This window comes from Thrips palmi, unplaced genomic scaffold, assembly GCF_012932325.1.
Source record: "Thrips palmi isolate BJ-2018 unplaced genomic scaffold, TpBJ-2018v1 HiC_scaffold_3, whole genome shotgun sequence".
Lineage (NCBI taxonomy): Eukaryota > Metazoa > Arthropoda > Insecta > Thysanoptera > Thripidae > Thrips > Thrips palmi.
The window spans coordinates 7,243,188-7,260,741 of NW_023144630.1; the positions used below are offsets into that span (position 1 = coordinate 7,243,188).

Consider the following 17,554-nt stretch of genomic DNA (forward strand, 5'->3'; position numbering starts at 1 on the left):
GCTTGCAGCGGAGGGCCAGTAAATGCCAGTGTCCGCGGAGCCACCGCCCGATCCAGCCAGGCCACGAACGAGCTCCCCACGCCTTGAACGCGTGGCACTGGCCACAATTTGACATAAAGGGCTGCGTAAGGGGAAGGGGTGACACCGTCAATCAGTGCGGCGCGGCCGGTGCAGCCCGGCCCACGCCGTGCGCCACAGCACTGTAGTCCGTCTCTGTCTCACCCGCACTCAGGCTCGGACTGGCCAGGGCAGACAGGCAGAAAAATCTGCCGGGGCCTTTCGGGTTTGGGACCAGTAACGTCACAAAGTCGGTCAAAGAGTCCTAGTATATATATAGGACGAAAGTAGCCGTTTTCGCTGATTTTGGGCGGCCACTGCGTCCGATCTAATTGCGGCCAACGGCCTCCCTCGACGCCCTAGTATTCTTAAGACCCTACTCTTTCATGCCCTGTATAGGGAAGACGTTGACCACAACGATTTTGGCTTTGACCGCAACGATTTTCCGACTAAGTTGGTCAAAAAGTGGTCGAATCTCGGAAATTTGCTGATTTTGCTGACTTTGGGCGGCCACTGTGTCCAATCTAGTTGCCGTAAAAGGCTTCCCTCGACGCCCTAGAATTCTGAAGACCCTACTCTTTCATGCCCTGTATCGGGAAGGCTATTGACCGCAACTAGTTTGGGAGCGGTAGCCTCACAAAGTTGGTCATGAAGGGTAAAAACATAATGATGATCGGGGGCCTTTTGCGGTCTTATCCGCTGGGGCCTTTTGGGGGCCAGTCCAAGCCTGCCCGCACAGTGTGACTTCAGAACTGTGGCTGTTGGGTACCAACAATTTCCTTTTCCGGTCATTTTGATACCAGTTCAACGACAAATTGTAATCGGAGCGCACGGCGTCGCCCGGGCTGCACCGCCGCGCTGTCGCCGCACTGATTGATAATGAGCTAATTTATTTAATACGTGCAACGACTTCCCATGACCCCCTCCGATTTTGCCCCAAATTTTTTTTTAAGATGCCCTTATGGTAAGAAAAAACATCCTAAAATTTTAGGTCGCCAAAAAATTTATTGGCTGAGATATACAGTGTTTTCTGAATTTGCCTCTTTTTTGGCTGAGCGATAGCGAAGCCCTTGCCGTGTTTGGGCGCGCTGAAAAGTGACTGGTCGTGCGTCTCTCTGTCTGTCTGTCTGTCTGTTTGTACTCACCAACGATTCTCAGCAACTACAGTGGCTATAGTTTCAAGATTTCGTATTTAACGTCGCCTTAGCACCCCCCAACACGAGTTTGTTTCAAATCGTTGTTTAGTATCGTTTGAAATATTCAAAACATATTTTTGAATCAGGTCATTAGCTTGGTTAGGTTGGCAGCGCCGCGCCGCTTACCAATTTCTCATACCTGCGGGTCCGCGGCTCTCAAATACGGGACATAAGCAAATAAGCAAATAAAACGAATTAAAGAGCAGAAGGGTTTGGAAATGAGATCGACCTTAATTTTTCAACATTCTAAAATGTTTAAAACCCTTTTGGAACACCAACACAGCGAAATATGGAGAATGGATTTGAGAATGATTTACGAGTTTCGTTCCCCTCTCCCCCCTCCACTGTCATAGGGGAATCATCTTCAGGTCAGTGCACTTTGACAAAGCATTGTAAAAAGGAATGTTTTCATTTTGACCTTATGTATTGTGTGCATCTTCTTATTTCATTTTCTCTAGTGTTATCCTCTTTTTTAAATTTTCATAGTAAAGGAAATCAGGGAAATGCATAAATAACTTGTGTTGAAATTAGCGGGCATACTTATTTTGGACTCGAGAAATACATTCTATTGCAATGCTGCAAGCTGACAAGAATGCAAAAGTACTAACATGTGTTTATTAATAGAATCAATATATCGTTGTGTAAGTTTAATTCTAATAGAGTTTAAATTGATGTTGGGTTCAAAGAGATGACTCAGGTTTTGAGCGGTGAGTCAATTAGTGCATAGACAACCAACTATATATATGATTAGTAATGGGTTTTAATGAGACGATTCCTTTATTTTCACCAAAGTTAATATAACTGATACTACTTAGTATTGATAACATGAGTAAGATATATTATGTCGGTTCATTAAGCCTTGGGTAGCCTTGGCATTGGTCTCTATGTGACGAAACACTGGATTTGACAATAATTGGTCCCCGCTAACTGGTTCAGATCAGCCTACCCTAAACTGACTCTCTCAATATTAACTGTGATAACATATTCCAATCAATATTGTTTTATTCACTGGTTCACAATGAAAGAATGACAAAATGTTTCATAAATATTACTTATAAAATTGTGAGTTCATAAGTTAAGAAAAAATAGTTATCGAATAGTGGCCCAAGCATACGAGTAGCCAATAAAGCGATTGAATGCTGGCAATTAAATTTTACTCGACTGAGGGATTCGCTTTGGTGTGCCATCAGGGAATTGGTGACGACAGAGGGTGCTTCATGAAGACAAATAGAAACAATATACAGAAATTGAGTATAAAGTATTGTGTGTAGTTTTCAGTGTACCGGTCACAAAAACTACATTTATTTCAACGCCAATCCTACATTTTCATCTAGAGCTACGCAATTTGGGGCCAAACTTTCCAAGATGAGATTTATGTATTTCCCTGTATTTTTCAGTGCGCTGACCTCTATATTGACCTCTAAATTGTCCCCTGACCCAAAATTTAACCGATTTTTGGTTAAATTTTTTAAAATTAATTGTACAGTGATTCTTGCAGTTTTTTTGAGTGCTGATAATGAAAATCACTCCCATTTTAACCCCAGACCTATATTTTCATCCCATATTAGGTCATTTTGAACCAAAAATTTCAAGTCAAGTTTTATATTGTTTCCTGCAGTTTTTGGTGTGCTGAACTCAAAACTGACTTCCAAAATTTTCCCAGACTCACATTGAACCGAATTTTGACCAATTTTGGACCAAAATTTTTAAATCGAGTTTGACATTGATCCCAGCAGTTTTTTGTGTGCTAATAACGAAAATCACTTTCATTTCGACTCCAGACTTATATTTTCATCCTAAATTGGGTCATTTTGGACCAAAATTTTCATGTCGAGTTTTACATTGTTTCCTGCAGTTTTTGGTGTGCTGAACTCAAAAATGACCTTCAAACTTTTCCCAGACTCACATTTAACCGAATTTTGACCAATTTTGGACCAAAATTTTTAAATGGAGTTTGACACTGATCCCAGCAGTTTTTGGTGTTCTGATAACGAAAATCACTTCCATTTGAACCCCTGGTCTAAAGTTCACTGAATATGAGCCCTTAAGATGGACATTTCGTCTACTCAAGCAAAGTCCAAAGTGCACAAACTATGTCAATTCGCATCGCTCAGCCACACTACGCGCCCAGACTAAACGGCGCGTACCCCTAGTTTACTCAATTTGGGAGTTTCTTAACTACGCCGAGGTTTTTGGTGCTAAGTGGCTGAAAATGGGTATCCTTATGTAAAATTGACCAAGGAACAAGAATATGGCCACAGATTTGACCTCCGACCAATATCTTGAGAAATATGTACAGAAAATGACCAAATTTTACCGAAAATACCCAAATCTTGGGGAAACGGCCCAAAAAAAAAATTTTTTCACCATCCGTTGGCACTATCTTGTAGAAAAAGAGTCAATAAAGCGAATGAGCACACGCCCAGGTTTCTAGCTTCAACCGTTTAGAAGCTATAGGGCTTCAAAGTTGGAGCTTTTTCCAGGGGGGGCTGAAAAGCGGCACTTTTGACCTCGTCACTTAATGCCCGGCCCCTGCACCTTATAAGCAGTGTTCCTTGCGTCCAAAGAGTGGTCGGCGCGGGCAGTGGGAGTTGAGAAGGTGGCGAGGCGGCACAGCGGTTCTGTGCAGCGTCCCCTTTCAGGGCGCCTGAACAGCTGAGGGTAGGCAAGCCCGCCCAACAACGCCTGGTAGGTAGGCCACCCAACGCGCTGGTTTGCCGGGGGGAATGCCACTCGGCGTCGGTCTCAAGCTGTCAACCTTCGGGAAGGTTCGGAAGCCCTTCGGATTCGGTCGGCTGGCTGGACGGCTGTGTCATCGTCCCCCCCCCCTCCCCCCTTTTCCTGTTTTCCACTGTCAACGCAATATTGTAGACAGTGGCAGGCAGACCTGACCTGCGTGCTTTTTTTGATAGTCGTAGTGAGGGTGTTGTGGTTTTGTGACGGTCGCTCGCCGAAGCTTGTTTCGGCCCGTTTGGACTTGTTTACCGTCCAGAGAGTCGTGTATGTCAAGATGGCACCTCCAGGTGTGTACACTGCATGTAAACAAAAGGTTTTGGCAATTTGTTGTTTGTTTACCTGACAGTTTACGAGAACTTAACCTTACCTTATCTTTTTAGTTTTTGCAAAGAAAGTGTGCTGTGACCCTTATCAGAAGCATAGGAAGCCAGTAACTCTTAATTTGAGAGTTATTGTTGCATTCGACAAGGAGAAGAACCCTGGACTGATTGTTGGATCTTATATTTGTGACAACTGTCGAAAAATTTCAGAAGGTAAACCCCAAGCCACTACACCAGTATTGTCCACAAAAGTTGTATGAGTATGTTATGTTAATTTTCACCTGTTCTCAGGTCTTGACTGTAGTTCTATAGAATTACCAAAGAAACATCATGGGCCCTCAGGAAGCGGGCAAAGTTCCAACTCTGGCCAGAGCCAGCCCAAGGGTAAAAGACCACCACTCAGTTACGTTACTTCTCCACTGAAACGCCACAGTTCTTTTTTTATAATTAATTTTTGTACCTTTTTGTAGATGTATGCTGCAATCCATTCAAATTGCACTCGAATGCAATTTACAAGGGTCTGAGACGAATTAATGATTCTGATAGGATACGTTGTGAAAAGCTGAATTGGAATGTTGGTCAATTTTGGTGTGACACCTGCCGCAAGCATGATTCAAGTGAGTTTGAACCAATGTTATGAATGTTACATATGAGATCTAGGTGTTCAGTTTTATCTTCCTCTCTTTTTTGCACAGGTTCTGCCCAATCAAAAACATCTGTGGGATCAGATGATAATATAGAAGAATTTGATGAAACATCAATCAAAGGTGACCATTTTATTTGTTACATTATTGACTATTTTTTGTGTCTTTTAAATTATTAATAATACAGTGCGTTTCTTTTGCAGATTTGGGATTGGCAGATCTATTTGCAGAAATTTCTGGAGAACTGGCTGCAGAGAAGAGTGAGCCTAACAGCCAAGAAATTGTCGCTGTTGCTGGTACAAGCCAGTCCAGTGATTCATGCTCTCCAACGTTGAGTCCTGTGGTGCGAACTGAATCTTCTAAGCGGAAATTGACATCATTGGGTGTGGGACCACTAGTACTCACCGGAGTCAAGTCACAAGCAGGAATAGCTGCTGTGACTAAAAGAAAGATTGATGAAGCTATGGACTTGGTTCAGAAGAAAGTTTGTGTGGCAGCAGGAATCACTGTTGAAGATTTACCTCAGCCTCCAGAAGCTAGAAAAGCCCAAGATCACGATCTTCTTATGAATGACATCAAAGAAAAATTACTCTCAGCCACTAGATTTGAGAAATACCAATTGCTTTCGCTTGTTCCTCTTAGCTGGTCTGTCAATGCAGCAGCCCAATTTTTTGGTGTTGGGAGAACTCTAATTAAGAATACCCGAGAATTGAGAATTCAAAAAGGAATATTACCTGGGAGAGATTTTACAAGAAAATCAAGTGTTCTTGATTCTACTAGACTGCTCATTAAAGACTTCTACTGTTCAGATGAAAACTCTAAAGCTCTACCTGGGGTGAGAGATTGTGTAAGTGTCAGTAAAGGAGTTTACGAGCAAAAGAGATTGCTTCTCTGTGATGTTGCTGAACTTTACGAGTCTTTCAAAAAGGCTTACCCAGACCTCAAAGTAGGGCTTTCAACATTTTATGCCCTGAGGCCTAAGTGGTGTGTTTTTGCTGGCGGAGCAGGAACCCATGAACAGTGTATTTGCCAAACACACCAAAATTTTAAGCTTATTCTCTATGCTCTGAACATCAAGATACATTATAGTGAATTGATAAAATTGTGTGTTTGCAATATTGAAGATAGATGTTGCATGCTCAAACTATGTGAAAACTGTCCATCATTAGAACAAGTGCAGGAAACAATTCGACGTCAAATACAAGTCCCTGAGCAGTTACAGTTTGAACACGAAGAGTTTGAATTTCTTGAAGGGACCATCAAGTTCAGGCAATGGAAATCCACTGATAAAACAGAAATGTTGGTACAAATTTGTAAGCGTTCTGAATTAATTGAACTTGCTGCAAAGAAACTCAATGACCTGATTCCGCACAGTTTTATTGCGTACAGCCAGGCATGCTATGTGAAGAAAATGAGAGAAGACCTTCCACAGGACAAAGTAGTTGTGAACATGGACTTTTCAATGAACTATAGCTGCTTGGTACAGGGGGCTGTGCAGTCGTACCATTGGTCTCCTAAGCAAGTTACAGTTCACCCGACTGTCATTTATTAAAAGGATGTTATGTGGCCATATTCTTGTTCCTTGGTCAATTTTACATAAGGATACCCATTTTCAGCCACTTAGCACCAAAAACCTCGGCGTAGTTAAGAAACTCCCAAATTGAGTAAAAAAAGAGGCAAATTCAGAAAACACTGTATATCTCAGCCAATAAATTTTTTGGCGACCTAACATTTTAGAATGTTTTTTCTTACCATAAGGGCATCTTAAAAAAAATTTTTGGGCAAAATCGGAGGGGGTCATGGGAAGTCGTTGCACGTATTAAATAAACTAGCTCAATGTGAAAACGCACCGCGCTGCCCGTCAATGGCCAGAATGCACGGCGGGTATATAGCTTTCCACTCAGAACTAGGACGAGGGTTCGGACAGTTACAAGTAGTAACTATTTAATACAGTGACGGTACTAGTTACTTTTTTGAATAAAATAGACAGAATATGTATAACGATTACGCATATCTTTGTTACCAGTAGACAAAAGTATCAATATCATTAAACATACATGTTTCCTGCAAAAGAAATGATACCAATCCTCCACCTATCATCCACAGCCGATGATCACCATCACATCCATCACACATTCTATCAACTGTTAGTGAGCCAAAATTTATATCACGCACAATTGCTTCAGCAATGTCCAAATTCATCTCACATCCTGCATGAGATCTCATTTCAGATAAAAGATAATTTTCACACAATTTCTTTGATACATTTGAGACTCCAAGATACAATGCAGGAAAAATTCGTTAAGAAATTCGTTAAAAATTTTCATTAACATCCGTGTCCACATCATCTTCCTCATCTTCATCAATGCCAACTGAAAATAAATGAAAAACTGAAATATAATCAGACCTAAAAACTCAATGAATATTTGACATCTCCACGACTTTCAGCATAACGCCAAAAATTTAAACTAATTCAATCATGTCCGCCTTCCCAACTTTGCCGTTGTAAATGCTACATAAACTTTCAGCAGAATTAGCTTGCGAGTTTAACTCATTCAGACCTTCATCAGACAAAGACCGGAAACATACTGGTAAATAAACGAAACTTCTCCGCGATGGAGATTTATCATCATGAATGGTGGCACGGATAGCTGGACCATACTGTGTATTTGTCCTGGATAACACAATAATTTGGTATCTTCTCCCCGCAATTAACTCAGAACATTCAACAGAAAAGAAACAAATGTGCAACAACTTGCAGACATTTAGCATGTCTGCATCGTGGGAGGTGCATTCCATGACAGAATAACAGGCCTTAAGGGGGGACATTACTCCAAAATGATCAAAAATTGCAACTTTTTTTTATTAGTTTATACTATAGACCATTCTTTTCTGCGTCGAATGGCGAAAACCGCATTCCAAAATTCAAAAAATTGCAGTTTTAGGAGGTTGTGGACCGCAAACATGCATAGGGGAAAAGCCCAGTTTCCCCAACTTTGATCGCGTTTTTCTCGGAACATAAAATTGCAAACGGTTGCAGTCCTCTAGGGCGCAGTTTTTGAGCTACAGCGGGGAGATTTAGCATGGAAGCTCCTACGACATGCCGCTATGGTGGGTAGCAAAATAATTTGCATTGGTCAATTTTTATTATTTATTAAACGTTCGTAATTAAACAATTTCGACCAAAAAAATTCAACAATTTTTTTTGGTATGTCACAAATACAACTAAAAATGTTTTTTTAAATGTGATTGAGGTACCCACCATAGCCAGACATCTCAGGAAGGCTGTCACAAAATTTCGTTGTTCTAGGTCAAACCGTTTGGCGTCCAGCGCTGCAACCGTGCGAAATGGACAAACCTAACACTCAAAAATGCGTTTTCAACGAAAGCGCTGTACTGCCCTGGCGGATTGACTTAGTGTTGTTTTGTACTTTATCTGTTAAAATATGAACAATTTTTCTCTTTCCGTTTGGTTTTTGTGGCGTTTTTACAAAAGCACTGTTTTTGGAGTGATGTCCCCCCTTAAGACAAATTGTTAGAATTGGGCCAAATTTTATTGGTGACTCTTCCTTACTTGTAGACACTAAAAACTAATTATTATTTTTTTTTTGTAATTTTGGTGAACAATTTTTACAAAAAAAAAATAAATAAAATCTGCAAATATCGAAAAAGACGTCATCATGGATTTGGCTGAAATTTTTTTGAAAGACTCCCCTGTTAGTGTACCAAGAGCCTGCTGGCCCCATGTACAGGAAAGGAGAAAAAAAATCAGTTAGGTTGAAATTGGGGGGCTTTTCACTATTTTGGGCTCAATTGACACATTATGGCTTCCGTCTCATGTTTGAACTTAACGCTTGGGTCACACAATTGAAAAAGCAATCTATTACTTTCTAAACTCATATGGCAATATCTCTGGCTTCTCGCGCTGTGGACCACGTTTGGCTTTCTAGTAGAGTCAACCATTTTTCATTTTTAATAACGGCGTTGAGACGGACACTGGTTGATGCAATGTCCCTGGAAAGTTCCTCCCTGCCTCTTTCTCTTATCGCTCAGGCGGGGCCACAACGCGACCTGCCCTGACTGATTTACTCCCATCGCGTCGCGGCGGAAAGGAGCGGAAAGACGAGGCGACGCAAACATGGCCTTGGCAGCCGCAAACACCCAACTACTGTTGCACGCGAGTTTACCTTTCTTGACACATTTTGTATCGATGTACGGGGTCAATTTAAGGGGAGGTTCTACTGAAAATATTGCATTTTTCAAATTGAGACCCAGTGTAAAAATTTGTTGCAGATGTATAGTAATACATAGTTCATGGTCAAACATGAAATTTAGAGCCCAATACCTCCCTCCAAATCCAGTCGAAGAGGTTTTTTCAGCCTATTGTAGCAATATCTTAAAAAATTCTCCTACGCAAAGCATTTCAACGTAAACTGATGTTCTGGACATTTTTCACTTCTTTGGCTCATATGCAATAAAGCGTGGCATCACCAAGACATGGGACCCAACAAATTTATTTTGTCGTTGCTTTTCAGAAAAAAAGTCACTAAAATATCAGAAATTTTAACATTTTCTTGAAATTTTATTGACATGCTGTCTTAAAAACACAGCTTATGGTTTTGTAATGGTCCCAGTATCTTACTAATGCCACGGTTTATCAATTATGAACCAAAGAAGTGAAAAATGCCCAGAACATCAGTTTACGTTGAAATACTTTGCGTAGGAGAATTTTTCAAGTTACGACTGGAAATAGCAGAAAATTCCTCTTCGACTGGGTTGGGGGCTAGGTATTGCTCTCCAAACTTCAAATTTAACTATTGACTATGAAATACTTTAAATTTACAATGAATATTGATAATGGGACTCAATTTGAAGAAAGTAAGATTTTCAGTAGAACCTCCCCTTAACGGCTAAGTAATGAAAAAATGAAAATACTTTCTCTTTATTTGATTTGTTTTACACTTTTATGCGCAAAAACTACCCACAGCACGTTCATTCACGTCCTCTTTAAAGGTTTTTCTCCTTGGACTGCATGTTTGGAGAGGGTTCTACTTTCTTTTGAACTTCGCAACAGTTCCGTTTGGAAAAGTAAATAAATTTGCTAGAGTACCTAAAATGTCTGACTGAAACAAAAAACTATGGGGCCTGCTTATGATTTCGAAGCCGAATCCTAGATGCAAAGGGCCGTGTCTTTTCTCACGTAAGTGTTTCTGGAAACCACTACTATTTTTCAGAGGGTAAGTAAGGTCACTGTTACGCGCAGCACCTGAGTCATCAAGTCCAAACAGTGCACTCAGGCCCGCCCGGATGACGGTTTTGTCCTGCTTATCTTCTTTTCACACCTGTGGTGCAACTCGAGGTGAACAACCCTCGCACGTAGAAGGGGTGTCGAGCCACAAATGCATGCGGATCCATTTCTGTTGAGCAGCCGTCACGATTTTCCTTCTTCTCACGTTATGGATGCCAACTTCTCGCCTGTTGAAAGATGTGCAAGAAAAAGGATGGTGGTGGTGAGTGAAGGCATTAACAGGACCAAGAGCAAGGGAAATAATCGAAAACACGCCCGATTTTGCCTTAAATTTCATCGTCAAACCGTAATATGAAAAATACGAGAGGCCTCGGCACCGCGAGAATGCATGAAGGTCGTGACTGCCCATTTTGATGCCACTATTCACTGTGCTCTAATAGGTTTCTTTAAGGATCAGGTTTGCATTTGTTTTACAGTTTGAAGTGTACTGTACGGTGCCTGCAGTTTCTAAGGTATAGGCGCGTATGGTGGATATAAGTACCCGAGTTGAAGTAAATAATCTTCCGTAAGAAAGAGACTCCTTCTCAGGTAAGGTGGAAACCTTCTTGCAGATCTCGTTACAGGTACGTGAAATCATGTTGAAACGAACGTGAAGTCACATTCGTTTGGATGTGAATCGGCCGAAAATTAGCTTGTTCACATTCAAACGAACGGGACACAATGCTCAAATGAACGTGACATTTTGTCACGTTCGTGTCAACGTTATGTCACGTTCCTGGAATGAGAGTGAGGGTAGAGTGGACAATGACGCCCAAATGAACACTCACACCCTTATTTTTTTTCTCGCAGTGTAAGTGCGTTCGAATAATCTGTCGAGAATTTCCAGAGACTTTGTGTTACCATAAACCTTTCGGCCCACACTCAGAATAGACATCAAATCAGTTTTGAAGTTTTTCCAATAAATTTAGCATTTGTTTCCCCGACCAGATTTCGGGAGATATCTACGAGGTTTCAAGGGATCGTGTCCAGGACGTGGTACATGACAATTACTTACCTTCCTCCTTTTCCTCGTCCGTTTTGGTGCCCCTGATTTTATTGTGATTATCTGACGGGTCATTCCACGGTTGAACTTCTGCGCTTCCGTAAAATACATAGACTAGGTTGCTGAGGAACATGACTGCAGACAGCAAGCAGTACACCGTTCTCCACTGGGATACTGAGCCCTGAAGAAAGGAGAACAAAATCATAGACAAGTTGCTGTGCTACGGCCTAATATTCACTTCTAGCGTTGCAGACGGTCAGTTCGGAAACGCATGCTATAGGTACCCAAGACATTCGGGCTAATGTCATAAAAGTCCGTTCGAAATTTCTGGAAAATTGGATGCGGCCTTACCTTTTCAGTGACTATGAAACTTATGATGATTGGTCCGAAAACACCGCAAACGGCCGACAGGAAGTTGGATATACTGAAAATTGTGCCAGAATAGTTCGGCGAAAGGTCCATGAAGTTCGCTTGAACTCCAGGGTACGAGGCAGACATGACGCCTATGCTTAAGATGAGCAGCACCACGGACGTGTTGGGGTCGTTGCAGAAGCCCAGCGCGAGGATGGCTACCCCACTGCCGACGTGTGCTGTTAAAGTTGAATAAATGTTAAAAGTTGTTGGCATTTAAATTCAGTTCGAGATTAAGGAGCGGGGTCGTCACCTCAATCACTCTCATTCCAGGAAAGTGACATCACGTTGAAACGAACGTGACAAACTCGTGTCACGTTCGTTCGAGCATTGAGTCACATTCCTTTTGGGTGTGAATCGGCCAAAAATTTGCTTGTTCACATTCAAACGAATGTGAGACAATGCTTAAACGAACGTGCATTCGTCACGTTCGTTTCAACGTAATGTCACGTACTTGCACTCTCAGCCGTTTTCTACTATTTCTCATTAGCAGACGTATTTCTGTAAGCAACCATAATACTTAGTATTTAGTTCTTAAGTACATAAAAATTTCTTTGTAATTTACTAAGAAAACGGTAATATCAGTACAGTAATTAGCAATTACTAAGTAATACTGACAAAAAATACTAAGTATTATGGTTGCTTACAGAAATGCGTAAGCCAATGAGAAAAAGTCAGTAAAAGGCTGAGAGTGTGGAATGAGAGTGATACAGGATGTCCCGCTACAACCAGAGAGAAAAAAGGAACTGAAATTTGAAAGTATGTTATACACTATAATAAAATATCAATAAAATAGTGCACATCAAAAGAGCTCTAGCCCGGAAAAAGACAATTGGAAGTGGGGAAAAAGGCAGTTGCTGTGACAAAATATCGCCACGGGTGAGCCCAAGACCTCATCCACCGCGAATATTTCCCTACATCTGTCATTCCTGACTTCCGGTTTCGATCTTTGTCCAGGCTAGAGCTCCGTCTGAGTGCCCTGTCGCCCATGCATGGGCAGTACGGAAAGAAAGAGGGAGGGGCACAGACACCGGGCGCGCCTGAGGTGAGAACGACGATATTTCGTACCAGCGGATGGTGGATTTTGTTACGTTAGTTAGGACTTGGAAAAGGCCCATTGAAAGTACACGCAATGCCGAAAAAAAAAGGAAAAAAATAAGTTTGTACGCGACACGGGTGCATTTACGATATCACGTACGTCTGAACGTGGATCAACACTGCAACGACTATGACGTAATATTCGAAGAAGCGTGACGAAACTCTCACCCCGACGAATACAACGGTAAACAGAGTCCCCTAGATTCCTCACATATTGAGTTGTACACCTTCCGAGCGGCCGTCAGTGAAAGGTAACCCCGGCTCACCAGCTTGTCACACGACCATCCGAAGGGAAAACTGAGAAACCATGACAGCAAGTAGGGCAGCGCTGTCAAAACGCCATTCTACAGGGAAGAAAAAAGAGTTCTGCGTTACAGGCCGAACCCACCACACACTAAATTACTATGTAGTTTTTTTTGTGCATAAGCTTTCTACGAAACTCTGCATGCGTTTTAAGGGGGCAGTAGCACTTTGTGCACGCTTTTTCAAGTTTTTTCGAATTTTCTGTTTTCACCTGAATTAAAAAGACTTCCATGAATGCTAGAGACAAACGGCAGTAACCATGTAAAAGATCAATTTTTTTGCAACAATTTCAAAAAAAAGTATTCTGGTTTAGCATAAGGGGAGGCACTTATATGAGGGACGTAAAAAAGGTCTGCAAAATCATACATGGCGTCACTGCGCGCACGATTTCAGCCAAAGTTTTCAACTTTTTTTCAATCGGTAAAGTGCATAAAAAAGAGCATAAAATTGCCTACAAAATGAACCACGGGGGTTAATATCGGGCCAAAAACGCTGGTAGAAAAAGGTCGTTTTTCACAAATTTTCCATTGAATGCATTTTTCTTGTTCGATACTAAATATCCAGTAGCATTTTTCATCCGATATTAAGGGGGGACCCTGGTGAAAAAATCGCCAAAATTCCAATAAATTGTATTTTCAAAGTTCATAGATAAAAATGTGCATAGTTGGTTTCAGATTCAACAGGTTGAACACCTTTAAGCTAAGTGGGTAGTTTCTTTATCATTTGGAAGGAAACAACATTGAGATCAGTTGTCGTTGGCATCTACGCTCAACTTCACAGCTTTGCTCAGTCGACAAAAAATTTTGTCGTAGAAAGACTTCCTGCGTTCCTGGTTGACACCTACATGAGTCGTCTTGCATGGACTCTATTCATTGATGACTTGTCGACAAAATTTAGTGACGGAATCTTGATATCAGCCCTACTTTTTTTAAAACACACCTAAAAGTTTGAAAAAAGGGAAAAAAATCACTTTTTTTTTAATGTTAAAATTTGAAAACTCATATCTCAGGACAGAAGTTGAATTTGAAAATTCCGTCACTAAAATCTCTTCTATACATCTTTAGGATAACCCAAAAAAATCTTCAAGACTTTCCGTCCCAATGAAAGACGCAGGAAGATTTTTCCCCAACGCTCCAAAAAACACTAAAAAGCCACTTTTCTCAGAGACCGTTCAACATTTTGGATTGAATTTTGTTTTGGGAACTCACTATAATGAACCTAATAATTGAGCAAAGTTTCAACTTCCTGGGATTATTTTGAAGCCTACTTGAAAGTTTCACCAGGGTCCCCCCTTAACCCCCGTGGTTCATTTTGTAGGCAATTTTATGCTCTTTTTTATGCACTTTACCGATTGAAAAAATGTTGAAAACTTTGGCTGAAATCGTGCGCGCAGTGACACCACGTATGATTTTGCAGACCTTTTTTACGTCCCTCATATAGGTGCCTCCCCTTATGCTAAAACAAAATCCTTTTTTTTTGAAATTGTTGCAAAAAAATTGATCTTTTACATGGTTACTGCTGTTTGTCTCTAGCCTTCATGGAAATCTATTTAATTCAGGTGCAAACAGAAAATTCGAAAAAAATTGAAAAAGCGTGCACAAAGTGCTACTGCCCCCTTAAAATGGACGAGTTTGTGAGCAACTACGCACAAAGAGTGCGTTTAGAAACGCAGGCGCAATTTTGTGCATAGGTTATGCACAAAAAGCTACATAGCAATTTAGTGGGTGGGTCGAAAATCTCAAAATGTGGCGAAATAAGAAAATAAAAGCCAATCTAAATCAACTTTGACGCGATTGAGTTTGGTCAAGCGTGGGGACAACTTCCCGATTGAATTCGATTCTTTTCGAGAACATAACATTGTGTATCAGATACTCCATTGGTTCACAAAATACGGATTTGGTTCAAGAAAGAAGCCGTTGACTTTCTTTTCTCTTACGTAACACACCACGCACCTCTTTCATCTCAAACTTGAGGACGGTGCTGAGATACGTAGGGATCTTCGTAAGGAAGGCCAGGAACACGCCACCCTGCAACGCCATGGTCCAAATGGCTGCCCAGGCAGGGATGCTCCGCAACATGGGCCCCCATGGAGTGGGCATCTAGAAATCGACGGACTGTTTAGGCTCACAAAGGTTTTCTGTGTCCTCGCAGATCCCCCAATATGTGAAGCAAAATGTAACGGGCGACCGTCACGACCCTGTTTATACAAATTCCTACAAAGAACTAACTGCTCGTTGTAATACAAAGAAAACGAAGGCTTCGCAGCCTACGAAGGAAATCGTTTGTAATACGAACGATTTTGTTTGTAATACAAAGGAAAAGTCCTTCGCAGGCTGCGAAGAAGTTCTTCGTAGGCTACAAAGGATTTTTTCTTTGAATTGCAATCGTTCGATTGCAAACGATTTCCTTCGTGGCCTGCGAAGCCTTCGTTTTCTTTGTATTACAACGAGCAGTTCTTTGTAGGGTTGTAAGTGTGTAAGTCCTCGCAGAAAATTTGGGTCCCAGGGCTTTAAAATGAACCATTTGATTTTTCCAGTTTTAGTTCCAGTTTTTAAATCAGGAACGAAGAGGATCATTTTTCTCAATCGTCCTGGATTTTAGTGGGCGAAGTTTTTAACGTGGCAATAGGTAGGTAGGGGTCAGGATCATCTTTCACCAATGAACTAGAGGGCGCAAACTTCTTCGGACGGAGAAAATTAGTATTTTGTGATTAGCCTTGGCACTTGACACGTAGGCACCCGCTGCCACTAAGGGTAGCAGGTCCTCACGAGGGGGTGTCGCGGGACTCGCAGTACTGGCGGGAGTGCCATTGGCCTCGCGGAAGTATCCGTGGAGTCCTGCCACCCTTTGTGCCACCCTCGCGACTAGAGCCACGAGATCGACTGTAACTGGGGCCTCCACGACCCTTGAGGCCCGCGCCAACCCCTCCCAAGAGACATATGCAAGGTCAGTCGCACTCCCGCGAGAGCTGCTTATTCGAACGCTAGAGGTCTGCTGAGGCCCAACAGCGCTGATGATGAATTATCTCCGTGCCCACTTTTGCGCCCATTAGTTCATTGGTGGATGGGGTGCCCAAGCTACTTACAAATTGTTGACACACAGAAAACTCACGCTGCGTACTTTTTAAGGATATTTGACTTCGGGCTGGGGCACATAAACCATACTTCAAAATCGAAAACGTGTAATGGAGCCAGCCCTCTTCATATATCAGAGTGGTCTTTACTACAGTCACGAGATCCTTATTATCTCAAAAACTTCGATGTGTGGACTACTTGACGTAATTCGTGAAAAAGTGCAAAAGTGTAAAAACCTCAGGCTGAGCTCGACGCACCAGCCTGAAGCGCTGATTGATTGGCTGAGCGATAGCGAAGCCTGTTACTCCATTGGGGTTGAAAAGTTTTTTCTGTCTGTGTGTGTGTGTGTGTGTGTGTGTCCGCACTACTCCTCCTGAACAGCTCGGCCGATCTCGGTGAGATTTTGCACACTTTTTGGCCCGCCCTTCTATTCAAAAAATAGGGGGAGGGCCTATGCATTTGCCTTTGTGTCTGTGTGTTGTTGTTGTTGTTGTTGTTGTTGTTGGTGTCTGTGTACAAGGAAGGAGTTGAGCTAGAGTAACCAGATTTGGAGGGTACTTCAGGAGTACCGTCCAAACAAATAATCCGGTGGTGCAAATCCCGTCCGGGTCGCACAAGGGCTGCTGCAGGTGCATCATGGTTTACATGAGCGGGAGGGGGATTTCCGCCATTATTGGTGCTAGCAGGGCACATAGGAGTATTTTTGGAATCGGGGCGACGAGACAAGATGAATGGACCTGGTCCCGACCCCATCGGCCGCTTTATTTTACAAGTTGGCCAGATTAGGATCTTCAAAAAAGGGGGTCGACCGACTAAAAAAATTTATTGCAGATTTCGATTGGTCTCAGCAAGACCTTTTCAACGAGGGGTCGGAAAGGGGGTCCAGGAGCTCGACTTCGTCTATTAGTCACATCAGGATCTTGAAAACAGGGGGTCGATCGACTGAAAATTTTTACTTAAGTTTTGGATAGGTCTTGGCAAGACCTCTTCAACGAGGGGTCGAAAGGGGGGTCCAGGAGCCCGCCTTCATGAGTTATGGGAAAAAGTGCGACGGACTCGCTTTGCGCTCCTGCTGCGCCTCTATTGCAAGGAGTTGCAGTAGCATGGCAAATATGGGTATTTTCGGAATGAGGGCGTAGAGACAAATGAAATGGACATATTCTAAGGACAGTTGGAGTAAAAAGTGTAAGGACTATTGCATATTGTGAATAGAAGGGCGGGCCTAAGTCACGATGGTACATCGATAACTTTGCTTTACCCGCTCACGGGGTGTGTGATGCGAGCGGGCCGAAGGCCCGGGCCTTCGACTGGCCAAGTTGGGTCTGATGCGAGGGCCGAAGGCCCGAGGAAAGGCCGCCGGCAGGCCAAGCTGGGCCGGCCCCCTGTCGAACCGAGTTGCCGGCGCAGCGAAGCGGAGCTGGCAAC

The 17,554-nt window shown here is 42.4% G+C and overlaps 2 protein-coding genes across 2 annotated transcripts; one reads left to right on the forward strand and one right to left on the reverse strand.

Annotated features, from left to right (window-relative positions):
* Positions 1 to 3,384: 3,384 nt before the first annotated feature.
* On the forward strand, positions 3,385 to 6,600 carry LOC117648316. Its single transcript, XM_034390776.1, has 6 exons — positions 3,385 to 4,276; positions 4,370 to 4,522; positions 4,601 to 4,693; positions 4,780 to 4,926; positions 5,005 to 5,076; positions 5,157 to 6,600. Exons 1-6 carry the CDS (start codon positions 4,264 to 4,266, stop codon positions 6,503 to 6,505), a joined length of 1,827 nt encoding a protein of 608 aa, XP_034246667.1. The 5' UTR covers positions 3,385 to 4,263; the 3' UTR covers positions 6,506 to 6,600.
* A 3,541-nt stretch (positions 6,601 to 10,141) lies between these two features.
* On the reverse strand, positions 10,142 to 15,175 carry LOC117648047 (putative inorganic phosphate cotransporter). Its single transcript, XM_034390208.1, has 5 exons — positions 15,008 to 15,175; positions 12,964 to 13,096; positions 11,595 to 11,833; positions 11,256 to 11,424; positions 10,142 to 10,428 (listed from the first exon to the last, which is right to left on the reverse strand). Exons 1-5 carry the CDS (start codon positions 15,152 to 15,154, stop codon positions 10,403 to 10,405), a joined length of 714 nt encoding a protein of 237 aa, XP_034246099.1. The 5' UTR covers positions 15,155 to 15,175; the 3' UTR covers positions 10,142 to 10,402.
* Positions 15,176 to 17,554: the final 2,379 nt, after the last annotated feature.

What these genes read in the sequence shown, in the direction of transcription:
- LOC117648047 (XM_034390208.1), bottom strand. Translation starts at nt 15,154, where the DNA reads ATGCCCACTCCATGGGGGCCCATGTTGCGGAGCATCCCTGCCTGGGCA. An exon ending in GAAGGTGTACAACTCAATAT is followed by an intron (nt 11,834 to 12,963) that starts GTGAGGAATCTA and finishes CAACTTTAACAG; the next exon opens with CACACGTCGGCAGTGGGGTA. An exon ending in GTTTCATAGTCACTGAAAAG is followed by an intron (nt 11,425 to 11,594) that starts GTAAGGCCGCAT and finishes TCCTTTCTTCAG; the next exon opens with GGCTCAGTATCCCAGTGGAG.
- LOC117648316 (XM_034390776.1), top strand. An exon ending in CTGTCGAAAAATTTCAGAAG is followed by an intron (nt 4,523 to 4,600) that starts GTAAACCCCAAG and finishes ACCTGTTCTCAG; the next exon opens with GTCTTGACTGTAGTTCTATA. An exon ending in TGGCCAGAGCCAGCCCAAGG is followed by an intron (nt 4,694 to 4,779) that starts GTAAAAGACCAC and finishes ACCTTTTTGTAG; the next exon opens with ATGTATGCTGCAATCCATTC.